This window comes from Drosophila miranda, chromosome XR, assembly GCF_003369915.1.
Source record: "Drosophila miranda strain MSH22 chromosome XR, D.miranda_PacBio2.1, whole genome shotgun sequence".
Taxonomy (NCBI): domain Eukaryota; kingdom Metazoa; phylum Arthropoda; class Insecta; order Diptera; family Drosophilidae; genus Drosophila; species Drosophila miranda.
Window position 1 is genome coordinate 40,160,273 of NC_046674.1, and position 26,686 is coordinate 40,186,958.

The following is a 26,686-nucleotide window of genomic DNA, read 5'->3' on the forward strand; positions in this document are numbered from 1 at the left end:
CTTTGAGGGAAACGTCGACGTTGGTTTATCTTAGAGAGGGTGGATCGTTCAATCTGTGTTGTGTGAGCCTTTGTAATTTTGCATTGGGTTCTTATGTTTATAATATGTCGGGGGAAAGATTGTATCGAACCCTTTTAGGTTCTTTACAACTTAATTCTGTTCTGCCGACCGTGCGCAGTAGAAGAGTTCTTTGTTTTTTTTTGTCTCTTTTGCGCCTGAGTCGTCAGCACTCTTTTGCTTTGTTCACTCTACATTTGCTATCTGCAATCGTCAAATTGTGCGCAAACAAAGCGAAATTAAGTGCTGTGATATTATTATTATTATCAGGTAATTGCAGTGTTTAATAATAATATTTGTCATGCGCGTGGTAAATAAAAAAAATCTCAATTGTATAAAAGTTAAATTTGTGAAAAAACTGTATTCAAATTATATTAATGTTTCGCTGCATTTACATTATACATATGACTTTATGCTACTCTTATAGTCGGGAACAAAAGAAGAATAATGAAATAGAATGTAAATCCGTATTAGCGAATTCAATTATTATTATCTGTGGTGGGTACGAAAGTTCAATTTGTGAGCAGTCCAGCCACAAAAGAAACAACAAAACAAAAGCATCAAAAAGTAACCCTTATTTGCTACGCATGGCTCAAGCAGGCACATATATTTCGACAAAAATCATAGCTTATGAAGTGCATGACTTTTCGACAAAAATCATAACTTATAAAACGCATGATTATTCGGCAAAAATCATCGCTTATTAAATGAATGACTGTTCGTCAATCAGGTCATCGACGTATCAGAAGCTGAGTCATCGAAGACCCGTACTGCAGGGTATTTTGTGTATTTTATACTAACACATGCGAATATGTTCCCTGTGCTTTTGACTTGATGACGCGGCGGTAGCCGAACGCCAGAGACAAACCCCATGGTACGGGATACATTATGTTCGACGTGCGAAAACTTCGTTCTATGAACTGGCACATCTATGTATATACACCTAATTTTGTTTTTACACGGTATATTGGTTCCTGACATTGATCGTATGCAATTGGGATTGGTTCCTTTTCTCTAAAACCTATTCAAATTAAGGAAAAAATTGGGAAACGTTGGAAAACTAAATCTGCGTTTAAAAAATGTCTTAACATCTCACAAAATACTAGCACATACAGTCAAGGAAAAAAATCAACATACAGCACCAATTTTTTCGATATTTCGGGTTTTCGCAATGAAAAACAAAAAACTTGGTATGGCATTACACTTACACTTCCACGTACAGTTATCATTGTTTCAGAAAAAAAATAAATAAAATAAAATTATGTATGCTAAAGGTATATGTATATTATGTATTATGTATATTATGTATATATGTATATATATATATGTATATGTATATATATGTATATTATGTATACTAGGAAAGAACGTAAAATGTTCACGGAAAAAAAGAAACCATCGGTGGATACATTGAGCCAGTTGGATCTTCCAGAAAGACAATGATCCAAAGCACGCCGCACATGTTGAGCGGGATTAGTTGTATATACTAAAAACGAAAGTGAAACGAATATTTTCATATTCTCTTTCTTGTTTTCGTATGGTTTCTAGCTGTTTTTAAGCTGTGTCTAATATTGTAATAAATGTCGAATGTAATAAAATCGTGTAAAGGAATTTAAATTTTTGATTTTCAAACCGTGTTATTTTATACCCGTGTAAAAACAGAATTAGGTGTACTGTATGGTTAGTTATTTAACCCAACTATAATAGAATACGAACGGCCCTAGTGGAACGGGGTGTTTCAGCATCACCAGGAGTACCATATTTGATTTTAAATTATCGGAAGTCAGCCCGACCCGGACTGACAGTCATTTTTGTGTAAGTGAATAATATTTTCTATAGTTTGAAAAAACACTGGTTGCATATCAAGGTAGCTACATATTTGTATAAATAAATTATTGTAGCTTGTGAACTCAATCCAATTAAATAAAACTTTAAAGAATTATAAAAGGATAATCTACGATAGTAAATAACACTATTTAAACTCCATTGTGCACCATTTTATTGCATATTGTTTGAAAATTACAAACACTTATTAATTTAGCTATTTAATTTTTATGAATTTTTTTAATCCATGAATCGTGTTTATACCCTTGTTAGTGCAGTTTTCCAACAAGAATATTAAGTTTATACGTATGTATGTATATACAAAATATATATATTAATGAGCTAAATCTGGTTACCAAAAGGAGCGTGTGTGAAGAAATAAGACTAGTAAATAGTAACGCCGTCATTCTACAAGTACAGCGCCAAAAATTAAACTAAAGATTCACTAAAACTGTTCGCTTTTTGATAAGGATTTTTGGTAGGTACGAAAATAAGTCGTATAGTATTTTTCACCTTCCTACCCATCATTTTTATTTATCGGGATTTTAGTATTTTTCTATAAACAATATCCAAATATGCCATACTAAATGTAAACATAATCAAGTATACTTTGATCAATTTGTGTATGTTTGTTACGTGTTTTGTGACTTTGAAAAGTTTGCATAGCGATTTTCATCAGTTACGAAAATGTGCGTGTGAGCATGCCGCAGTGGGTGAATCTCAATCGCAGGATGCACACGATAAACGAAATGATAACGCTAACAAGTACATCGGCCATTTACATCCGCTTCGTCTCTTATTTTTTTCATTCTTGTGTCCCGCTTTCTTGTCCGATTAGATCTGGAAAGCCCTCTTGGTTTACCCAAGAGCTATCCAGTCTCAAAAACTTAAAATCAAGACTTTATACAAAATTTCAATAAGTTGTTTCTCCTACCTCTCACTCTCGCTATGTAATAGCTCGGTCAAACTTTTCAGTTCTTAATGCCCAATTCTATAAGAACTACCTATCTCGATGCAGGATAAGTTTTTCACAGGACCCATAACAGTTTTACAGCTTCGTAAACAGTAAGCGTAGAACGTAGAACGTGTAATACGTCGGCAAATAATGATCAGGCAGTTGCCGGATCTTTTTGCCCAATTTTTCCAAACCACCTATTCTGAGGAAAGCTACTCTGGTCATACGTAGCCATACGGTTTACCGAGGTCGAACGGCATTTTCAGTCCCTTGTTAAAGGAATGTTCTCTACTCCATGATCTTCGACTAGTTCTGTGGACTAGGCTCTGTGTGGACCATTGCTTAAACTATTCACCCTTTCCATTGATTCTTCTTGCTTCCTCCCGATGTGGAAGGAATGCAAGTCTGACGCAAAAATGTATGGAGGTATAGATAAGTTATCCGCTATTCCTAAAATGTTTGAGAAGGTTTTAACTCCGCACTTGCAACATCTCTACAAGTCACTTAGATCTCCAACTCAGCATATAAGGCGGCGATCAACCACCACGAACTTATTAGAGTTAACTCTTTCATTATTAAAGGCTTTCAAGGTAACTTACAGACGGTTGTTACTTACACCGACTTTAGTAAAGCATACGACTGTGTAAACCATTCCCTTCCAGCACGTAAACTTGACCTATTAGGGTTTCCGCCCAACCTCCTGAGATGGATCTCTAGCTCTGTTTGTTCTTCTCAAAGAGTCCTCTTCAAAAACTCCCTCCCTTCACCAGTCAAGGTTTCTTCGGGAGTACCACAGGGTAGCCATCTAGGGCCCTTACTCTTCAACCTCTTTATTAATGACTTGACTTCGGTATTATCATACTCTCGAGTACTTATGTATGCGGATGATGTTAAACTCTGTGTCCAGTATAAGGACATTTAATTTCATTCTCGCTTGCAATCCGATCTCAACACTGTGCTTGGTTTTATAAAGAGGTGGTCAAAGGAATTTGACGACCCTTATATAACAAAGACTCTCTATACCTCGCTAGTTCATCCGATTTTTACTAAAACTTACATACCTTTCTCGTAATTAGTAATTGTAGTGCTATTTGTATATTGAATGAACATCTCCTTGTAAAGTTTAATTCTAATTTTTCTCGCATATTAGACTAAAAGCTATCTTTCCTGCAAGTTCGCGGTCGGTTCGGCTAACGCGTGGCGCGTCATGCGGCAGCTCCCCTTGGTCGGTTGGTCGGGCTGCGTTTTGTCTGGGATACGCGCGTAACAGGCGTCTGCTGGTGTCACACGGGCCACTTGATAGTGCAGTTATTGCATCGCTAATTGAAAGATGTCATTGCATGTCAACGTCCAAGAAATTTTCCTCGCATATTAGTCTAACAGCTATCTTTCCTGTATGTTCGCGTTCGGTTCAGTTAACACGTCGCGCGGCATGCTGCAGCTCCCCTTGGTCGGACCAGATATTGAATATATACCTAATTCTGTTTTTACACGGTCTTTTTTTACACTATTTTGAAATAACATGGTTTGAAAATCAAAAATTTAAATTTCTTTACACGTTTTTTTTACATTCGACATATATTACATTATAAGACACAGCTCACAAACAGCTAGAAACCATACGAAAACAAGAAAGAGAATATGTAAATATTTGTTTCTCTTTCGTTTTTATACCCGATACTCAAAATGAGTATAATAGGGGTATATTAGATTTGTGGTGAAATTGGATGTGTGTAACGTCCAGAATGAAGCGTTTCCGACCCCATAAAGTATATTAGCCGAGTCGATTGGGCCATGTCTGTCTGTCGTCTGTCCGTCCCTATGAGCGCCTAGTTCTCAGAGACTATAAGAGCTATAGCAACAACATTTTATATCCAGACTTCTTTGATATGTCACTGTTACAAGTATATTTCAAAACTTTGCCCCTTCATGGTCGGCTTTGCCTATCGCAAAATGTGAGCGCCTAGATCTCAGAGACTATAAGAGCTAGAGCAACCAAATTTGGTATCCACACTCCTGTGATATCGAACCTTGACAAGTTTGTTTCAAAATTTCGCCCCACCCCTTTTCGCTCCCACAAAGGACGAAAATCTTTGGCATCCACAAATCGCAAAGACTATTAGAGCTGGAGCAACCAAATCTTGTATCCATACTCCTGTTACATCTTACTGTTATAAGTGTACTTCAGAATTTCGCCATACCCCCTTCCGCCTCCACAAAAAACGAAAATCTGTGGCATCCACAATATTGAAGATACGGGAAAATTAAAAACGCACAATCATAGAAAATTATGATATCTACAAGATTGCCCAATCTGAATCAGATCGGATCATTTTTATAGCTAAAAGGATCAAATCAATTTGCAGTGGCTACGCAGCACCCGACGACACGTTCAGACACGTTTTATGTCTCTCTCGCACACACTTTTTGTCGCTCAATGTAGCCATACTGACTATGTATCGGGTATAAATGTAGAGTTGCGGTCGCAGCAAAAACTCACAACCTTCCCCCTCGTTAATACATACATTACTGGCCAAAATAATAAGTACACGCTTATGAGCTTTCTTTCACGTCCTGTATAACTTTTCTAATAAACATAATTTAAAAAAATCAAATTTACTTTTAGTTTTCTAACCTACAATAGACTATAAAATGTTTATCATAAGCATTTTTCATTTCAAAAATATATTTTATGACCGATTAAACCTTAAAAACATAAACAAGGGCTGGCCAAAATAATAAGTACAGCAATTCTCCACAGCGAAAAACTAAAAGCGTATCAAAATTTGTCCACTTTTTTCTTATAATTTATAATCTTTTACTAGTATCTTATATAGCCACACTTATTTTGGATGACTTCGGCCATTCTTCTTGGCATACTAGCAATAAGTTTGCGGCAAGTCTCCACTGGAATCTCATCCCACGTTTTTTGCACAAATTTTCCAAAATTTTTTTTCTTTTCGAAAACTATTTTTACCAATTCGACGTTTCAAGTCACCCCAAAGGTTCTCAAATGGGTTTAAGTCAGTTTACATTTTTTCCCGTAAACCAAGCCTTCACCACCTTTGAGGTGTGCTTTGGGTCATTTTCCGGTAGAAAGGCCCATCTCAAGGGCAAGTTTTCCTCAGCATAAGGTTGTATAATGTCTGTCAATATGTTTTTATACCCGAATTAGATCACATGATCAGTTATGCGATGTACCGGCTCAACGCCATGCCAAGAAAAATAGCCTCAGATACCTATACATCAGCCTCCGTTCTTAACCATTTTCTTTTTGTACCGGAAGTCGAATTCTTTGCCTTTGGGTCGTTGTAAACATCTTCTGGAGTCATTATTAAAAAGATTTATTTTTGTTTCGTCTCTCAATAATAAATTATTCCACTTTTAAGACCCATCTGACCCAGACCATGCCAAATGATTTTCAACGACTTTTTGCCTCATCTTCAAAATTTTTATTCGGAGTAAGGGAACTTTTCGGACTAAACGTCCTGTTAGGTCTGTATATTGAAGTCTCCGACGAACCATCAGACCTGATTTTTCTTTCCCAATTTGAGCGTATTTCGCCTTGGAAGACATGAACTGATCCTTTTTTGCATGACTGATGATGTCCGTTGTTTGTAAAGATTTCTTCTTCCATCCTCGATTTTCAATAAGCACTTTAGACTTTAAAGTATTCTGAACCAAAAATACTGATCGTCCAAGACTTTTTGAAGACTTATGGAAAACTTCTTTTCTTCAGCAGTACGGCCTATCTAAAGAATTTTTTTAACTCTCATGTTCTTAAATATGAAAGAACTCAATAAAAACCAACAATGCTTTGACCAAATCCTTATCAAATCCTTTCAAATTTATAAATAACACCAGTGTACTTATTATTTTGGCCAGACCAAAAATGCCCATTCAGCAAAAATTTAAGCATAGAATTTTATAAAGATGGTTCCCCACTTTATTTTTTGATTTAAATATTTGGCAAGACTGTAACCTTTCCAAATATAAACAATTGGCATCCATACATTTACAAAAGTTCGAGCTATTCCATAACAAACTAGCACGACACCGATATACTTATTTTTTTGGCAAGTAGTGTATGTACCCTGTACCCTGCAGTACCAGCAGTGAGCGATGACGAATGTCATCTACAATGTCATCGAGGCGTTGACGCCAGCCAAATCGAACCCTTTGTTTTTTCTTTTGTTTCTTTCTTTTCCGCGCGTGCCGAACGTAATTCGGTTCTGCCGACCGTGCGCAGTAGCAGAGAACTTCGTTTTATCTTTTCGTCGTCTTTGCGCCTGCGTCGACAGAACTCTTTTTCTTTCTTCGCTTTGCATTTGCTATTTTCCGCGCGTGCCGAACGTAATTCGGTTCTGCCGACCGTGCGCAGTAGCAGAGAACTTCGTTTTATCTTTTCGTCTTCTTTGCGCCTGCGTCGACAGAACTCTTTTGCTTTGTTCTTTGCTATTTGCAATCGTCACACGGAGTTTTAATAAGTGAAAATAAGTAATCTGTGATTATTATTATTATCAGGTAAGTGCAGTTTTTAAATAATTAATAATATGTGTTGTACGCGTGTTAAATAAAAAATTATTTCAGCGGCGGTGAAGATGAAAATACCCGAGGAGCCAGCAGAAAAAGTGATTCGGAAGGCTATTCACAACATTAAGAATAGTCATTTTCAGAAGACCTCAAGAGAAAAAAAATACAAAGCAGACAATATTGAATAATAATAAATAAAAATAATTGGAAAAATAAACAATTACAATGTATTACTTTTTATATTAAATGCATGATTTTTCGTGAAAAATCATCACTTATTATTAATCATCATGATATTTAGGTAAAAATCATCACCTATAAAATGCATGATTTTTAGGTAAAAATCATCGCTTATTATGTGCATGATCTTTAGGCAAAAATCATGCATTTAATAAGCGATGATTTAAGCCAAAAAATCATGCATTTAATAAGCGATGATTTAAGCCAAAAAATCATCACTTATAAAATGCATGATTTTTCGTGAAAAATCATCGCTTATTAAGTCATGATTTTTCGGCAATGCTCGATGACAATGTCATCGATTATGCCCTAGGACATCTCCATGTTAATGTCATCAGCTCAGCGTATGGCCGGTCATCGACTATGTCATCGGGGGTAGTGACGCGGTCATCGACGTGTCAGCAGCTGAGTCATTAATGACCCGTACTGCAGGGTATGTACAAGCAAATTTACTGGTCAGAGCAATTGTAGATAGCAAAAGTTTAGAGGAATTCCCTTTTTGTGGAAATTTAAGGGGATTACATTTTTGAAATAGATAAATGTGTGTTAGTATTTTGTGAACTTTTAAGGCAATCAGACGTGTCTGGTAAAGACAATTTTTAAACGCAAATTTGTTTTTCCAACGTTTCCTAATTTTTTCCCTAATTTGAATAGGTTTTAGAGAAAAGGAACTAATCCCCTATTTTTGCATACGATCAATGTCTTTTTTACACGGTTTTTTTAGGAACCAATCTACCGTGTACAAACAGAATTAGGTGTACCGCTCTTCCGAAAGTGTTGATTGTTGCTATGGACAAAGAATGTCTCCATTGATAAATTCAAACATGAGACATTTGTTATGTGTTGCGCATCAGGACAAGTGCTACTAACTAAAATATCGACCCGGCTATTGAAACGCTGTTACATCTACATAAATCTGATATACACCTGTAATTTGTGGAGTACCGAGTAAACTATTTAACTACTACGGCTGGCTACTTTTTCCGCTTAGAGAGAGACTGCTGAGACTTATATTTTCGACTGCTTTCTGTAATCTCTGCAGTTGCTCGGCTTTTTCTGCGGCTCTACTTCCATTCCTATTCTTTTTTGCTGCTTTTATTTTTCTCTACCGATTTTGTTCTTTTTTTTTCCTGTTTCCCTAGTTTTTCTTTCAATGGGTCATCCTGATCAGTCATCAATCTCTGATAAGCATGCATACATACATATATAATTTCATGTTGTTGCTTGTGGTCGTTTTCGAACGTCATAGCGTCTTTCGTCGTTGAAATTATTGTCGTTCATTAATCATTTTTCGTTCGCTGAAGTATGTCGTTGTCTGGTATGTATATGGGCATTTCCGCGAAAAGGTCAACCAAGAGTCGCAAAAAAAGTACCGAAGAACTTGCTGTTTTTCATTATATATTATTAAGAAGTATTGAAATTTTATGTTTTTGGGTTAAAATAGTGAATAAAAGTTCATATGTAAAAAATAATTGTAAGCGAATTACAAAGAGAGACAACAGAGCACGAATTAACCGTATTTGGGCTAATCTTTAATCTGATCTTCTTTTGTCGCGTGAGTGACCGAAAAACAGCATAAGTTGTCAAAACTTTTGCATTTATTGATAATAGTGGACGAAAATATGCAGTTTACGTGATATTGGTTCATCAGTAAAATAAAATTAAATACAATTTTTTCCAATAATCTAATGAAAAGCAAATGCTGTACATGGACAAAATAAAAAAGAACTAACAAAAACTGATGGGTTATAGAGTAAAATAAAGAGAATTGTCCCGTAAGTACAGAATAAATTTGCGAGAGAATCCAATAGAAGTTAATAAGAATCCAAGTTAATAAGAAAGAGAGAATATGTATGATAGATCAAAAAAATAAAAATAGCCCGCACGCTTATTCTCAAAAGTTATATTAATTAATTATATATATAGTTAAATATCCGCAACTCGAAATTTAGTTTTTAAAAAAGATTTTATTTTTAGTACTTAATTTCTTTATGTCACAAGATTGGTTGAATTCCCCGACTTAACTTTACGTCTGCTTGTCTCAAACGGAACTGATCTCTCTGCTGCTGGCTAGTTTCCATGAGCCCTTCTCTTGGAACTCCCGACTCTGGCTTCGGGCGTTGCTTTCTTCGGCTGCATCTTCGTGTCGGTGGCGTACGTGCCTAGATCGATATTTGGGGATGCGTCGGCTTTGATGAAAGGCATCCACTGCTGGCGATCGGTGTTGCATTACATGACGGAGCTAGGAATGTGATACTCCTTGGTTTTATGTCTAGCTTTGATTGGTCCTCATGAGTGGCGTGATTCTAAAGAATCGATTTCTCGAGAGTGGCGTGATTCTAATGTTGATGAAACAATGTGGTCCATTGTTTATATTATGGGGGGCCCTAGCTTGGAGTATGGGAAGAAACAGTTATTGATTCTTGAGTGGGGTCCTGTTACTTGTGTGGATGGGGTGGATGAATTGTACATAAACATAATGTGTATGGGATGTGGATATGTGGATATGGATGGATATGTCACTCCCCCAACGTTTGTTATTAGCCTGTCCCTAGGCGATTACCCTCGGGTATAGTGACGGGGTGTCAAGTGCGGTGGCTGAGGTTGGTTCCTCTTCTGCTTCTATTATAGGGTTAATACATTTAACCGTGACTCTTTTAGAAGTTTTCTTAAATTTAACAGCTACATAACTTAGTAGTACTAATATAATTACGACAAATGAAATTAGTAGACTTATTTGTAATAGGTTACTATATTTGGTGTATTGCATAATTATTTCATTAGTTTGGACATACGACAGTGGTTTTATTTTAGTTATGTTGTTGTTGACATAAACATTCTGGGCAAAATCTAACATTGTGTTTGATATTGTAAATTCATTTAATTGGTTTGAACAGTTGTAGATTTTTTTTAATGGTATTTCCTTCCGCTATGATTTCTTGGTTTACACAATTCTGGTTTAGCGTTGTTTTTGGAAGATTCCATGTGATTAGTATATTGGGTTCAATAAAGTTTATTTGAAAGTTTTGAAAAGTTTTGGAATATGGACACTTAGTGGGAATTTGCATTAAAATTCCTTTTATACAATTGTCATTGGTTTTCAATCTAGTTTCTTTAACAAATACTTCTTCATTTTTTATGTAGTACTTGTCGTATGTCATATCTATTAACATGTTATTTAATTCGTCTGGATACGGAACGATTTTATAGATTGGTACTTTTGTAATGTCTTTGGGAATGTTGGAAATTATTAGAATTTCGTTGGTATCGGATTTTAGCCATGTGGAGGTTTTTATATTTAGTATTTTCTCAGAATTTATTTGTTCCAGGTAGTCTTGTTTTAATAATTTTGGATTAAATATACCGAGCCTAGTTAATTGCATACCTAGTTCTATATCTTCGATATATTCTGTGAAATGTTGTAGATTGAATATCAAAATTTCTATTTGTTGATTCCTGTCTTTTTCTTCATTTAGTTTGTTTATAACGTTTATTCCGCTATTAACTGCATCTATTACCAAATTTAGTTCATTCATTTGAATGCTATGGCTGGCTAAATTTTCTATTTTTTGTTCCAAATCGACTTTATCTTCCTGATCTAGTGTTCCAAAGAGATATTTGTAGGCTGTTCCTACTATATTGATTAGGCCTCTTTTATTTCTTTTGGTTATTTTTAGCCCGTTCATTTCTCTTTGCAATTTGTCTACTAGATATTTTATTTGGATTATGTCCTGGAATTTAGTGGCTTGCATTAATAAATTTTGGTATAGTTCTTCGGTTTTAGTTACATTAACAGTTAGATAATGGTATTCGTAATTGATAGGTATGTTAATCGATCCAGTTTTGAATATCATATATCCGTTTTGGGATTTTATAGGATTTATTTCTATGTTTTGGCCCTGTGCCATTACGATGGTAATTATGAGGAAGATGAGGATTTTAATTGTGTTGAAGTTCGCCGATTCCATTAACTTCCTCGGTTTCTCTGGAATTATTATATTTGCTTCTATTAGATTTCTTCTTTTTCTTGAATTTTGATTTATAATGAGTTATTTTCCTACCCCTATTCTTTTCTTCATAATGTTTTTCGTCTACCTGTCTAATTTCGCCCGTCCTTTTGAAAGGATTTGTTACCTTAGACTTAACTAGAGGTGATAGTTTATAGCGGGTATCTACTTCATACTCTATGCGGTTTTTATTTAATTGAGTGATTTTATTCACTTTATTTAATTAGGTGTCATAATCAGGTGAGCCTGCATAAATGAATATATCAGCTGGTGTCCTATTTGTGGTATTATGTTTGGTTTTATGATTATAAGTATAAAGAATTAATTCAAACTTCGTGAATCTATCTTCTGGGTTATCCTCGCTAGATATTATTCTTAATTTTTCATTTACTGTTTTATGAAATCTTTCTACGTCAGATATTCCATTTTTGCTGGAAGTGATCTCTATTTTGACGTTTTCCGCATTCAGCCATGCTTGCAATGCTGTGCACATAAAAGCTGAATCTTTATCGGCTTTGATTTCAATTGGTTTGCCCATCTCGTTAAAAACTTTCATGATGGCTCTTTTTGCTTCTAACCAGTCACGACTTTTTACTTCTACAAGAGTGGCAAACTTCGAGTATACGTCAATACATGATAGGAACTGTTGGTTACCAACCATATAGAAATCTATGACGTATTTCTCTCTGATGTTCAGTATTTCCGGTGTAGTTTCGAATGCCAACTTCGTATTTCTATGCTCTGTTTTGGCAATATTACAAGTAGGACATTCGTTTATGATGTTTTGGATTAGTTTTTGATAATCCGGGTAATAGTATTTTCTCCTAAACCAATTGACGGTTTTCTCTATCCCTGGATGGAGTAAGCCTTTATGATTCTTTAATATGGTTTCTTTAAATTCAGCGTAATTCTGAATATCTAGGAGTTTCGTGCTTGATTTAATAGCTTTGGTTATATTGTTAGAATTAATGATTTCTAAATAGGCTTTTTGGAATGGAGGAAAATCTATTTCGTTATGGAAATATAATGCGCTCTTTTTGGTGCATAGATATTCCTTTATTATATCCTTCGCTAAGGTGTTAGTCATTTCCTTATACGTGATCTTGATGATTAGCTTGTGAAAATAACGAATTGTTTCTACCTTATCTTCATTGCCTTTTATTAGCTCAATTTGCCGATTGTAATAGTTAATTGGTCTTTCCGTGATAGCAATGTGATTTAGATTGTCTTCCTGTGCGCTATGTACAGTTGCACCAACGCTATTGGAAGCTTCTCCAAGGAGATTTTCATTAATCTTTACCCTTGATAAGGCATCAGCTACATGATTTTCTTTGCCTGGTAGATATTTCATTTTAAAATCACTCATTCAGTTTTATTTTCCACCTTTGTAATTTCATATTTGGCTCCTTGAGGTTGTTCAACCAAATCAAGGGTTTATGATCGCTTTGTATCTCGAATGTTCTACTGAACAGGTATGAACGGAAATACTTGGTTGCCCATACGATCGCTAATAATTCCTTTTCGATGGCTGAATAGTTTATTTCATGTTCATTTAGGGTTCTGCTAGCGTAGCAGATCGGTTTGTGTTCTTGTGACAAAACTGCTCCCAATGCTATGTTACTAGCGTTCCTAGGTTCCATGGGTATTTGATGGAAACCTTTTGCTAAATCGATTGTCGTAAAATACTGACATTTACCTAGTTTGTCTAGGATTTCATCCATTCGTGGAGTTGGGAATTTGTCCTTAACTGTTATTTCATTTAGACTTCTATAGTCTACTACCATTCGATATTTTTGCTTTCCTGAAGCATCTATCTTCTTCGGAATCATAGATATGGGCGAGCAGTAAGGAGAATTCGACTTTCGAATTATTCCCTGCCTGATCATATCTTTGATTTGCTGGTTTACCTCCTGATCATGTATCTGGGCATATTTGTATGGTCGTCTGTAGACCGGGTCTTCATGTTGAGTTTTGATCTCGTGCTTGATTGTACTTGTGAAAGTCAAATTGTCACCTTCTCTGTACTGCACATCCTTAAACTCATATAAGACCTTCTTTAACTCTTCCCTCTCTTCGTCGTTTAAGTGTTCCAATCTTAATTGATTACATTCCCTTAATTCACTGTCTAGAGCGGAAGCGAAGTATTGATCTCCCTCTGGAGATGGGTCAAGGCACTTAGGTGCGATATTCTCTTCTTTTGTAGAGGGATCAGTGCACTTCTGTGCGGTCTTGCCGGCTTCAATAGCTTCTCCACTCTGAATGATTGGGTACGACCTAGCTCCTAGTGTTACAGTGTCATTTCTGTCATCGATGACGGCTTAACTTGCCATCAAGTATTCTCTTCCTAATAAAATATCATAATTTTCGGAAAAGTTATGTATGTAGAACTTTTGTTCGGACGGACATGTTTTGTTCGCATTCCTCATTATACTCTTAGTTAAACGGACAGGTCCATTGATGGTATGGACCGTAAGGTTATCGTCTTTTATCTCGGAATCTGTATAATTTTCTTTCATGATGTTGATCGATGATCCCGAGTCAGCGATACACCTTAATATTCTTTTATTAATGGTAATGTTTATATAGGGTCCTCCTCGGTTTCTTCCGAGGCGGCTTGATGAAAATTTACGTCCATCTTCGTTTGGCCACTCTGGCTCTCCCTCCCTCTTTTAGTAGGTTGGTTGGGTCCACTCCCACTAGCTTGGTTTTGAGATATTTGCTGATTGAATGGATTCTGAGCCCTACCTTGATTCAAGGAATTTTTGAACTCATTGTATAATCCAGGATTTTGGTAATTTTGATTTTGATTTGTTCGATTAGTCTGACCTGTTCCAGATGAACTCTGAGTTTGATTGTGATAGTTAGTAGTATTATAATTTGGATAATAGTTTCCAACATTCTTTCGATTTGATTGAGACGATTTCGATTGATCTTTATTTGTACCTGAATCTGTTGTACTAGCTTCGTACAATCCTTCTTCTTGTGCTGCCTTCTTAAGATTAGACTATGTGGTAATATCTTTTCTTGCTAAGGTCATGAACATTCTGTCAGGAAGTTTTCGAGTAATGACATCTTTAATTGTGTTGTTCAAAGCGTTTTTATAAATGACATTATTTTCTGGTATGTTTTCTAAGTTTAGCTTATTGTTTATTAATAATGCTTTTATCTCTAATTCTTCTATAAACTTACGAAGACTGCCGTTGAATCTGGTGGTGTATAGTTGTCGTAAGAGTTCTTCATATGGTGTGTGATTTTTGAACTCGTTGATCAGCGCCGTCTTCAGCTCGAGCCACGTGTTGGGTTGTATCATTTGCGATATGCGTTGTGCCTCTCCTGACAGTTGGATCTCGGTCGCTCCAAATAGGATCCTTTGTTGGCGAAGATCTTCAGTTGGATATAATCCGCATACATATTCGATTCGTTTGATAAATGAGCTTAGCTGTCCAGATGAACCGTCATAGGCAGGTATTTGTCTGATCGACAGCAGTGCCTGGTTCAAGTGGATTTCGCTCAATGATAGTGGTGGTAACGCCATGTTGTTGGTGTTGATTGGGTTTTGTTTTGTTTTCAGTAGTTTTTAACTTTATTTTGGGTTACTTGTAAGTTTTTTGATTTTGTATTTAGTGTTTCACTGTTCTTGGTGGATCACTATCTCCGCTTACTTCAGTTCACTTAATTTTAGTTTTGCAAATCGTATGTGCTCGTAACACATAGGTTCTTTGGCGGATTTCACAATTTTATTAACGATTCCGGGATTACGTGATCACAGTAATTAGAAATTACACAAGCTGACCATTACCGAAATATAGGAGTTAGCTTTAAACGAAATCCTACCGTCTGCGCCAGTTAAATATCCGCAACTCGAAATTTAGTTTTTAAAAAAGATTTTATTTTTAGTACTTAATTTCTTTATGTCACAAGATTGGTTGAATTCCCCGACTTAACTTTACGTCTGCTTGTCTCAAACGGAACTGATCTCTCTGCTGCTGGCTAGTTTCCATGAGCCCTTCTCTTGGAACTCCCTACTCTGGCTTCGGGCGTTGCTTTCCTCGGCTGCATCTTCGTGTCGGTGGCGTACGTGCCTGGATCGATATTTGGGGATGCGTCGGCTTTGATGAAAGGCATCCACTGCTGGCGATCGGTGTTGCATTACATGACGGAGCTAGGAATGTGATACTCCTTGGTTTTATGTCTAGCTTTGATTGGTCCTCATGAGTGGCGTGATTCTAAAGAATCGATTTCTCGAGAGTGGCGTGATTCTAATGTTGATGAAACAATGTGGTCCATTGTTTATATTATGGGGGGCCCTAGCTTGGAGTATGGGAAGAAACAGTTATTGATTCTTGAGTGGGGTCCTGTTACTTGTGTGGATGGGTGGATGAATTGTACATAAACATAATGTGTATGGGATGTGGGGAATTATGGATATGTCACTATATACTAGTATAGTTATAAGATCAGACGGTGTACAAAAACTTTTTTTTAAATATCTCGCAGATTTAAGAATCCAATTTTGATTTACATATATTAAGATGCTTCCTTTTGTACGTTACAAAAAACTTTTCTTAGTTCTGACCAATTACATTACTCAACACGACATTGATCCAAAAAGCCCCAAATCTATGAAGAAGTCGTTTTGGTTCACATCGTCGAAAAAAGTTCAATTTTGTTAAGTAGTGTCATATAATATCCTCTTCAAGAGTATACAAACATTTTTTAGTTGATGGCTTAAAAACTAAGAAATGGATGATCTGAAGCAGACAAAATAAAAATGTTATTATAAATCTTCATATTTTATGTATGATTTCAGATCCAGCTATTGAAGTCCCAGACACGGAAACTACAAATGTGAATTTCTGATCTAAAAAAACACTAAAACATAAACCGTCAACTGCAACAAAATGCTTCAATGCTGGAATTATTATCTGCTTTTATTTTGCTTTGTGTGGAAAAATGTTGTCACTTTAACCGATGATGCACATAAAGTATCTGTCGTTTCAAATCGCTACAATACGTACCAAAAATTCAAGCCGCAAACCAACTTAGCTCCACACCACTTATCTAATGAGGCTTCGCAAAACTCGTATATTCCCCACGAATCCCCTTTGTATACTGTTACTCTGGGAACTGAATCATCGGTGGTAACAACTACAAAATCTCCGCCTATGGGATTACACGTATCTCATAATGCTGCATTGCATACTGGAAGTGGTAGTGGACATTCGACTCATATAGAGCAACATTTGCATAGAAGTTCATACAATCTGCTAAGTGAAGCCATGTCGCAGGCAGTCAGCAATGAATTCAGTAAGTTGGTAAAAATTAGTATATATCTGTACAAAAATAAGTGCATTTATTTCAACATATTTTTTTAGAAATTAGTTTTTTTCTGGCTTTCTTGCAATAAAACCCTGTTTTTTGGTATGTTTTTAGCCAACGTATATCCGGGCTTTCCCTTGGTTAGCCCTCTCCTACCGTGCCATTACCTTCATGTAGAGGGACGCTGCATCTTGGCAGACGATGGCTTTTACTCTGCCCTGATAAGCTCTGCTCCTGTCTTAGACGCCAATTAGGAACTTTCCCTTCGCGACTTCGGCAAATGAGCTTGGCACCCACCTCGGTAACCGATTTCACCCTGGGATTTCCAGACGTCGATTTTTGCGATCCCAACGATTTTATAGAGGAATATCGTTCTCCTTTGTGCTGGTGTTATTTATGCCCGGTACTCGAAGATTATAGAGGTATATTAGATTTGCGGGGAAAGTGGATGTGTGTAAAGCCCAGAAGGAAGAGTTTCCGACCCCATAAAGTATATATGTACATATATTCTTGACCAGCATCATCTGTCCGTCTTGTTTGACGCTTAGTTCTCAGAGACTTTAAGAGCTTACGCAGGATAAGGATATCAGGCTGAATCAAGTTTATTTCCGCCCCCACAATGGGCGGAAAACTGTGGCGTCCACATATAAATTGACCATATCTACCAGACTGCTGAATCTGAATCAGATCAGATCATTATTTAGCCAGAAGGAACAAATGAAATTTCAGTGGCTACGATAGCGCAGCCACGCGCTTGCTCATTCTCGGTCTCTCTCTCTCTCTCACACACACACACACAAACACACACACACACACAGTCACCCGCGAATTTTTCGAGTGCGGACGCGCCAAACAGCTGCTCTGCAAGACACAGACAAATCGCGAAAGATACCTGGAAAAAAATACCCGAAATTAGCTCAAGCTCTTGCTGACACCGCGTGCTCACCTGGGAGGATCGAGTCTCACCCCGACTGGCTTCTGATCCGGGCTGCGCGTTGCACTTCCACGGTCACCCAAAGGGGGCAGGGGCGCTGGGGCCCACCGTGAGTGCTTTGGACGGCGCTTTTCACTCGTCACTTGGAGATTCCCACCTTTTTTTTATACTTTTTTCATCCTTTCTCTCCTTTGGGCCGGTTCTCCCGTTCTTCTTCTTCACTCCAGGCCTCGCAGCTGATCGACTGGGGTACCAGGGCTGGATAGTGCAGGCCACTAACCAGCTGATCGACTGCAGTGCGGTGAAGGGGCACTAGGTGCCAAAGCATCCAGCCCTCGACAGAGCCCGCTGCGGAAGATAACTGCGCCCACAGCAGCTAGCTTCTGTCAGCGACCGCACCTGAGGGAAGGTACTGCCTAACTCCTAGGCGGGATCACTTGCAAACCGCACACACACCTACGCATAAGTTCCATCCCAAATTCACACGCGTGGAGGAATCCCGTGGCCGGGGCGCGGACCCTGGAGGCCCTGAGAGATGTTCCCCCGAATCCTGCTTCGCCGGTGGCACACTTGGCCGACGAAGCAAAATTCGCTACAAGCCAAGGAGCAATGGCTTTCCAAAAAGCCTCAAAGGTGGCCCGAACACCGCCACAAGCAGCTTTAGCACCGCCAATGAAGCAGAGCTCGTTGCACAGCTTTGCCAGTGGGGCCACGCAGGACGGCGGCAAGGGCACTGATACTCTGAAGAGGCCGAGGGACCCCCCTACACCATCGAGTAGCGGGAGAAAAACCCCCCCCAAGCGAAGCAGGAACTGCTTACAGGACATAGACGAGATTGGCGCAATCCTGGACGACCTACTCTACCAGATGAACGAGAAGGGGCAGAGGTCGATCAACATGGCCATCAAGAAGATGGTAGCACGCATGAAGGAGTTGCAAGTGGAAGTCAAATCCCATCTGCAGGCGCCAGAGGATAAAAGGGCAGCGCCAGGAGGATGCCAGTGCCATGATCACACTGCAGGCCCAACTGGCCCCCTACCCAGGATGACCAAGCCCAGTGCGACTAAAGCGACGCAAACGGCATCAGGAGCCCACAAGAGCGAGGCAACACCCCGAACTGAGGAGAAGAGCGCGCGCGGAAGGCCCAGGCAAGGACACCAAGCTGACGCCACTCGACAAGAGGAAACCAAGATGCAGTGCGGCAAGGCGGAAGACACCAACCCTACACAGAAGTGGAGTGAGGTGAGAGGCAGGCGTGCGAAACGCAAGCAGACAGGCCGACCAGACGCAGTGCTGGTCAAATGCACCGAGGAGGCATCATACGCCGACATCCTCAAACTGGTGAAGGCAGCACCAACGCTCCAGAGCCTCAAAAACAAGGTTCAGGGCATCAGGAAGACAGCCTCGGGCGAGCTGCTTCTAAGGATGCAACAATCCTCAGACCCCGCCACCCAGGAGCTGCAGATGGCCATCCAGGCAGCGCTTGGGGACAAGGCAGCCGTGAAGGCCATGCAGGAGACAGTCGCGGTTGAGGTACTCAACATAGACGAGCTCACGACAGGCGACGAGGTATGTGAGGCCATAGCTGCAGCGATCGACGGCGACTTAACACAAGGAGCAGTGCCGTACATGCGGAAAGCATATGGCGCAACGCAGGTAGCTACGCTGAACCTTCAGCCCGCACTCGCAAAGAAGCTCCTGGAGCTCGGAAAAGTTCGAATCGGCTGGGTTGTCTGCCGCGTGCGGCAACGGATTGCGCCAACCCGCTGCTTCAAGTGCATGGCCTATGGACACACTGCAGCCAGGTGCAGATCCAAGCGGCCTGTGTCAAGCAATGCATGCTACAAATGTGGTGGGGAGGGGCACAAGCACAACCAGTGCAACAACCCGCCAATGTGCATACTATGCGCTGGCAAGCCAGGAGACGTCCGCTCAGCAGCCCAACGGCCCTCAGCCGCAGCTGCCCTGAGTATAAGAAGGCACTAGCAAAACTGGTTGATGGTTAAGCTCCTGCAGCTCAACCTAAACCACTGCCGAGCTGCTCAGGATCTGTTGGCGCAAACAGTCCTGGAGCAGAAGATCGACATAGCGCTACTCAGCGAGCCGTACGGCAAAAAACACGAAGGAGTCTGGCAGCAAAGCTCAGACGGAGGAGCAGCAATCTGGAGCTGTGGCCCACAACCAGGCCAGCTTACCCACAGAGCATCCAGAGTGGGATATGTGAGAGCTAAGCACAGCGGCACTTTTGTCTACAGCTGCTACATAGCACCAAGATTCACGCAGCAGGAGTATGAGGCGATCATCAGCAACAGCGCTAACGACGCACGAGGCAAATCGCCGGTCCTGATAGCGGGCGACTTTAACGCCTGGGCCACGACTTGGGGCAGCGCCAAGAACACACCCCGTGGGACATCGCTCCTGGACGAGTTTGCAAGCCTGAACGTCTGTCTCCTCAACACAGGAACCACACCAACGTTCAGCAAAGCAGGGCGGGAGTCTATTATAGACCTCACCTTTGCAAGCCCAGAGCTCGCACGCCACGCGAAGTGGCAAGTGCTGAGTGCTTACACCCATAGCGACCACTTAGCCGTAATGACGGAAACCTTTGCACCCAGGAACACAACAAGGATACAGCGGGCGCTCCAGGCCGGGTACAAGGAGGAAAGCCTGAGCAGAGCCGCGCTCCTCTCGGCAGCAGAAAACCTAAGCGCCGCCGGGGATGCTGAAGCATCCGCGCTTGCCGTTTACAGGACAGTCAAAGCGGCCTGTGATGCAGCCATGAAAAAAAGAAAGATCGGAGGAAGCAGGCACCGGCCAGTACCGTGGTGGAATGAGCACATTGCCAAGGCCAGGAGGGAGTGCTGCGCAGCTCGGCGTGCCTACCAGCGAGCAAGAGGCTCCGCCCAATTTGGCAGAAATGGCGCGGCATTCAAGGCCAAAAGAAAAGAGCTGAAGGAGGCCATCAGAAGCAGCAAACTCAAATGCTTCAAGGAGCTCTGCGATGCGGCCGATGCGGAACCTTTTGGTGGAGCATACAAACTAGTCATGGGAAGATTAAACAGACAGCCTATGCCCAAGGATCCGGTGCATATGAGAAAGATAGTCGGCACCCTATTCCCTAGACAACCACCCTTACAAGAGGAAGCTAGGGTAGAAGGAGCTAGCCTGAGGGACACCACCACCATCATCACTGCCAGAGAAGTACTGGAGGCCACGGGTAAGCAGAAGATCGGGAAAGCGGCAGGTCCAGATGGAGTCCCTAATGCAGCACTAAAATGCATAATTAGAGCCCATCCGGAAGCATTCGCCACAATGTACACCCAGTGCCTAGCGGAGCGGACAGTCCCACGAGCATGGAAACGGCAAAGGCTGGTTCTGATACCCAAGCCAGGCAAAGAGCTCAACGACCCATCGTCATACCGGCCGCTGTGCATGCTGGATACCATGGGCAAGATTTTCGAGAGGATGGTATGTAACCGACTGGAGGCGGAACTGGCTGAGCGTCGCGGACTTTCCGACCTCCAATTCGGGTTCCGCAAGCAGAGGAGCACCACTGACGCCATCGAGATGGTGACAAACCTTGCCAGGGAAGCCATGGCAGGAACGCGATGGGCTGGAGGCGACAAAAAGTACTGCCCAGTATGTACACTAGACGTACGAAACGCCTTCAACTCTGCCAGCTGGAAGAGCATCCTAGAGGCCCTGACCAGGAGGGGTATATCTGAGCAAATCACACGGACTCTGCGAAGCTATTTCACGGACCGCGTCCTGATCTACGACACGGAAGAAGGAGCAGAACATCACCAAATCACCGGAGGCGTCCCACAGGGCTCGGTCCTAGGGCCGATACTGTGGAACGTGATGTATGACGATATCCTGCGGCTTACATTACCGGAAGGGTGCACCCTGGTGGGCTTCGCCGACGACATAGCACTGGTGACAGTGTCGAAACACGTAAGAGACGTAGAGGAGAAAACCAACGTAGCAGTCGGGATGATAGTGGCCTGGCTCGCAGCCAACGGGCTAGCATTGGCGGAGAAGAAGACGGAGGCTGGGCTAATGAGCAGCAGAAAAAAGGTCGAGCAGGCATGCGTGAGAGTCGGTAGCACGATCATCAGGACCAAGCCTGCGCTAAAGTACCTAGGGGTAATGATGGACCAGAGGCTGAACTTCAAGGCCCACCTGGAATACGCCAGCGCAAAAGCGACTGCAGCAACGGCGGCCATAAGCAGGATGATGGCCAATACAGGGGGACCACGGCAGCGTAGCAGGCAGCTCATCGCTGGGGTGGTCACCTCCATAATCTTATATGGATCAGCAGTGTGGGCACCAGCAATGATGGTTTCCACATACAGCAGAGACTGCAGAAGCGCATACCGACGCTGTGCCCTGAGGGTTACATGCTGCTTCCGGACGGTGTCTGAAGACGCCGCACTTATTGTGGCAGGCATGGTCCCACTGGATCTCCTGGCAGCTGAGCGGCAGAGCGGAGTGGAGGTAGTCAGCGAGCGGCGAGAGCGCACTATAGCCCAGTGGCAACGGCGCTGGGACCAAGCGGCAAAAGGGAGGTGGACCAGACGTCTCCTTCCCCAGCTTAGCCCATGGCTGCGAAGAAGGCACGGCCAAATGGACCATTATTTGGGCCAACTGCTGACGGGGCATGGCTGCTTCAAGCAGTACCTTCATCGCTTTAGGCATGCTGACGACCCGTATTGCAGCTGCTGCGGGCCTGGAGTCGACGAGGATGCAGAGCACGTCTTCTTTGTATGCCCCCGCTTCTCGCAAGAACGAACGAGGCTAGGGGAGACGCTTGCAGAAGTGAGTGTGGACACCCTCACCGACCAGATGCTAGCCGATGAGCAATCTTGGAACGCGGTCGCCTACATGGCAGCAAGCGTGTTCAAGGAGCTGCGCAGGCTGGAGCGAAGCCGGACAAACTAAGCCAGAAGGATGACCCCACAGCCCGCACCGCGAAGTAATGCCTAGCGGCAGTCCCGCGGGAGCGGACCCACCCACCCCCATACGGTTCTACCGATTTTTATTAAATTATATTTCGACAACAAACCAATTCGTGCTTTTTGCGAACAGCGATACCAAAAACATAGATCATAAGCTCACATATGTACATATACACTGACTGAGTACCGGGTATAAAGTATAGGCTCACAACTCGTTTATGTATAAGATTTTTGCATTTTTAAATCCGAGGCATAACCCGCTGGCCCCGGGAAGCCTTCTTGAAAATGGAGGTCAGGCGGTAAACAGAGTACGCAGAGCACCTCCTTTTTCTTCTCAGCATGACCAAGGCAGAGACCGTAAACAGGTCCTGTTTAGTCGCACTTTTACCAGTTACGGCGTGTGACAGACCAGTCGCAATTCGCTCTATATTCTATATATTAGAGCCCAGGAGCACCGCGTCAGGAAAAACATATTATCCGCTACATCCTATTACAACCGATGGCTGACGGCCGCTAAGAATTACTTATTTTTATTATTTTATTATTATTACTTATTCATTTTGTGTTCTCACATGTCTAATGGAACTGAAGAGGCTTCCAACATGTTGAAAGATCCCCGTTTTATCTTGTTCGTCATACGAAGGCTGTTGAATAAATCCGTTGCAAGACTGCTTCCGTCAACAGCATTCTTTTAGTTGATTCCCGTCAAAATTTAGAACAAACTGCGTCATTTTATTTTTTTTTTACTGCCGTTGATGGCAAAATTCCTCGTAATATGAAGAGAAAATGGAAAAAGTGTGCTTTTTACGCAAGCACAATTAATTTCAAGGGTAAAAAAGTGGTTTACTGAATTTCGTTGTGCACGTACAAGCACAAACGATTTCGAACGTCCTGACCGTTAAGTTGGGTCTACACACACGAAAAAATTAAAAAATGTATGATATGGTGTTGGCTGATGGGAGATTGAAAGTGCGAGGGATTATGGAAGTCATAGGTATATAAATGGGCTCAGTTGTTTCAATTTGGAATGAATGAACGAGTATGAGAAAGCTTGGTTCAAGATAAGTGCCGCATTTACTCACAATCGACAACAAGCGCAATCGTTTGACAACTTCACAGAAGTGCTTGGCGTTGTTTAACTAAAATAAGGACGAGTTTTGGCGGCTGACTGACATTAAACTCGTAATCAGTAACCCCAAAAGCCCCCGATGAATTTTTCAAACATGTTTCGACCGTATTGGTTTTTTGAGGTTAGAAAACCTGACGTTAAGGAGCAAATCTGACCTTGTCAACTATGTCGAATACTATGTCAACTTATTAGAACGGCTTAATAAGGATTAGACAAACAAACGACCGCATTTGGTAAAGAAAAAATGTTTTTCCATCAGGACAATGCCAGGGTGCCCACATGTGCCGTTTTCATGGCAAAATTCCACGAAGGCTACGAAGTGCTCCCTCACCCTGACCTTGGCAAAAAGAGATTTGATTCCAACGATGAAGGCATCTAAAAAAAAGACTATTTTGAGGTCCTCGACAAATCATTTTTTTTTAGAAAGGATTTAAAAATTGAACACGTTGAACAAAGTGTATAGAGCTCAAAATAAACTATCAGGCAGGTTTCGTTCATCACTTACTTTCGCGATTTCAGCCGAAATGTTCCGTTTTTGTTTTTAAATACTCGCGTTTTTGCAAAATTTATCATATGTGTAATTTTCACATGTTCTGTAAAATACTCAATTTCCTGCTGTTAAGCGCAAAATGTAGTGTTTTGAGCACACTCAATCCTCTGATATGTGTAAGCGAGATTTTATTGCGATGTATTGATAACCGAATCTGGCACCCAGCTGACGCACAGCTGTTAGCAAGAAAACGCCAAGGGCTGTTACATTGACCAATTATTTCAAAGCAAAATTTGAGGATTGAGTTAGACCGAAATTATTTACAAACTATCGGGAACGTTGTGAGCCGCGGTCTTTGCTCGGCTCTACTTTTATACCTATTATATGTGACCTTAAGACTTATGTAATTAATACAATATATTTAATATGTATTTTGGTATAGCTGTTCGCAAAAGGGACGATTTGATTTTTAGCGAAAACAACCAACACACCAACACCAAACGCGTAATCTCGCTCCCTTCCACCAGAGCGCGTACGGAGACGGAAAAGTTTTTGTGTGTGTGAGAATGAGTAAACGCGTGGGTACGCTATCATAGTCACTGAACTTTATCCTATTCCTTCTAGCTATAATAATGTGTGCTCCGGTTTTCGCAAATCGTAAGATTCTTAAGACTTAAAACCTGTTGCTAATAAGCTTGCGATTTCTAAATAAATTGCACCTAGCCCAAAAAAAGAAAATTGTATGAGCGGGAAAAAGAATATAAATATATATTTGCTGATGTTTTAAGTTTATATTTATAAAATTGGAAATTTATGCTCTTCTATCTAAATATATTTAAAACATATTTTTCTAACGACACTTCAAATATTACCCCACCCAAATAAACTAAAAACAACAAATTGCGAATTCAATTTGACAGATAAAATATTAAAATCAATAGTTGGCATGTCGTTTGTTCTTTGATTTACGAATATTTTATTATACCAGATGCTCAAAATAAGTATAGGGGTATATAAGATTTTTGGTGAAAGATGATGTGTGTAACGTCCAGAAGAAGCCGTTTCCATCCCCATAAAGTATATATATTCTTGATCAGCATCAATAGCCGAGTCGATTGAGCCATGTCTGTCTGTCCGTCCCTATAAGCGCCTATAAGTGCTCAAAGACTATAAGAGCTAGACCAACGATATTTTGTATCCAGAATTCTGTGATATGTCACTGTTACAAGTATATTTCAAAACTTCGCCCGCCCACTACCGCCCCCACAAAGGACGAAAATCGGTGGCATCCACAATTTTAACGATACGAGAAAACGAAAAACGCAGAATCGTAGAGAATGACTATATCTTCTAGGCTGCCGAATCTGAACCAGATCGTATCATTATTATATCCAGAATCAAGAAAAATAATTCATTCTCTCTCGCTCTGTCTCTCTAACACACACGCTTTGCCTATTGCAAAATATGAATTCCCAGATCTCAGAGACTATTAAGTCCAGAGCAACCAAATTTGGTATTCACGCTCCTGTTAGATCTTACTATTACACGTATATTTCAAAATAAGCCCTTCCGCCCCCACAAAGGACGAAAATCTATGGCAACAACAATATTGATAATACGAGAAAATTAAAAACGCACAATCATAGAGAATAACTATATCTACCAGATTGGAAATGGAACAAATCAATTTGCAGTGGCTACGCAGCGCGCGACGACACGTTTTCTGTCTCTCCCGCACGCACTCTTTGTCGCTCAATGCAGCCATACTGACTATGCATCGGGTATAAATGTAGAGTTACGGTCGCAGCAGCAACCCGCATCGTTCCCCCTCGTTTTCTTTTCCAATTAAGTTTCGTTTTGTTGTATAAAAAGTCGTTTATGAGGAAAAGTTTTCCATTTTGAAAACAGAGAAATCAAAAGTAAATCGGAAAAGTAAACCGGAGCCTGCTTGATTGCAAAATAATTTGAAAATGAAACACTATCGATAGCAAACGGTGGCAAAAACCAGAACACACAGATTTCAATTTTTGCGAATTTTTCCGAAATCTTAACGCAAAAATTTGTGAAACCCGGAGCATGGCTGATAAAATATATTTATATATTACATAAATCATACAAGTTGAAAAAATTGTTGTTTATTGATAAGTTTCTCAACTTGGAGCTTACAGTTTTAAATATATTAAAATTATCCAAAGATCTTATCGAATTTTTGCACTTTTCGGCTATGCGTTGTATACATT

At 40.6% G+C, this 26,686-nt stretch overlaps 1 protein-coding gene across 4 annotated transcripts in view; it reads left to right on the forward strand.

Annotated features, from left to right (window-relative positions):
- Positions 1-1,775: 1,775 nt before the first annotated feature.
- Positions 1,776-26,686, forward strand: part of LOC108156568 (stromal interaction molecule homolog) — a 193,307-nt gene continuing 168,396 nt past the window's right edge. The window contains exons 1-2 of one of the 4 annotated variants that reach the window (XM_033387131.1): positions 1,776-1,872; positions 16,427-16,923. In XM_033387131.1, coding sequence (XP_033243022.1) covers positions 16,518-16,923 — 406 coding nt within the window. In that variant the 5' untranslated portion in view covers positions 1,776-1,872; positions 16,427-16,517. Of the gene's footprint in view, positions 1,925-2,200; positions 2,364-16,426; positions 16,924-26,686 lie in introns of those variants that run through there. The other 3 variants (XM_033387130.1, XM_033387132.1, XM_033387133.1) reach the window with 3 other exon arrangements.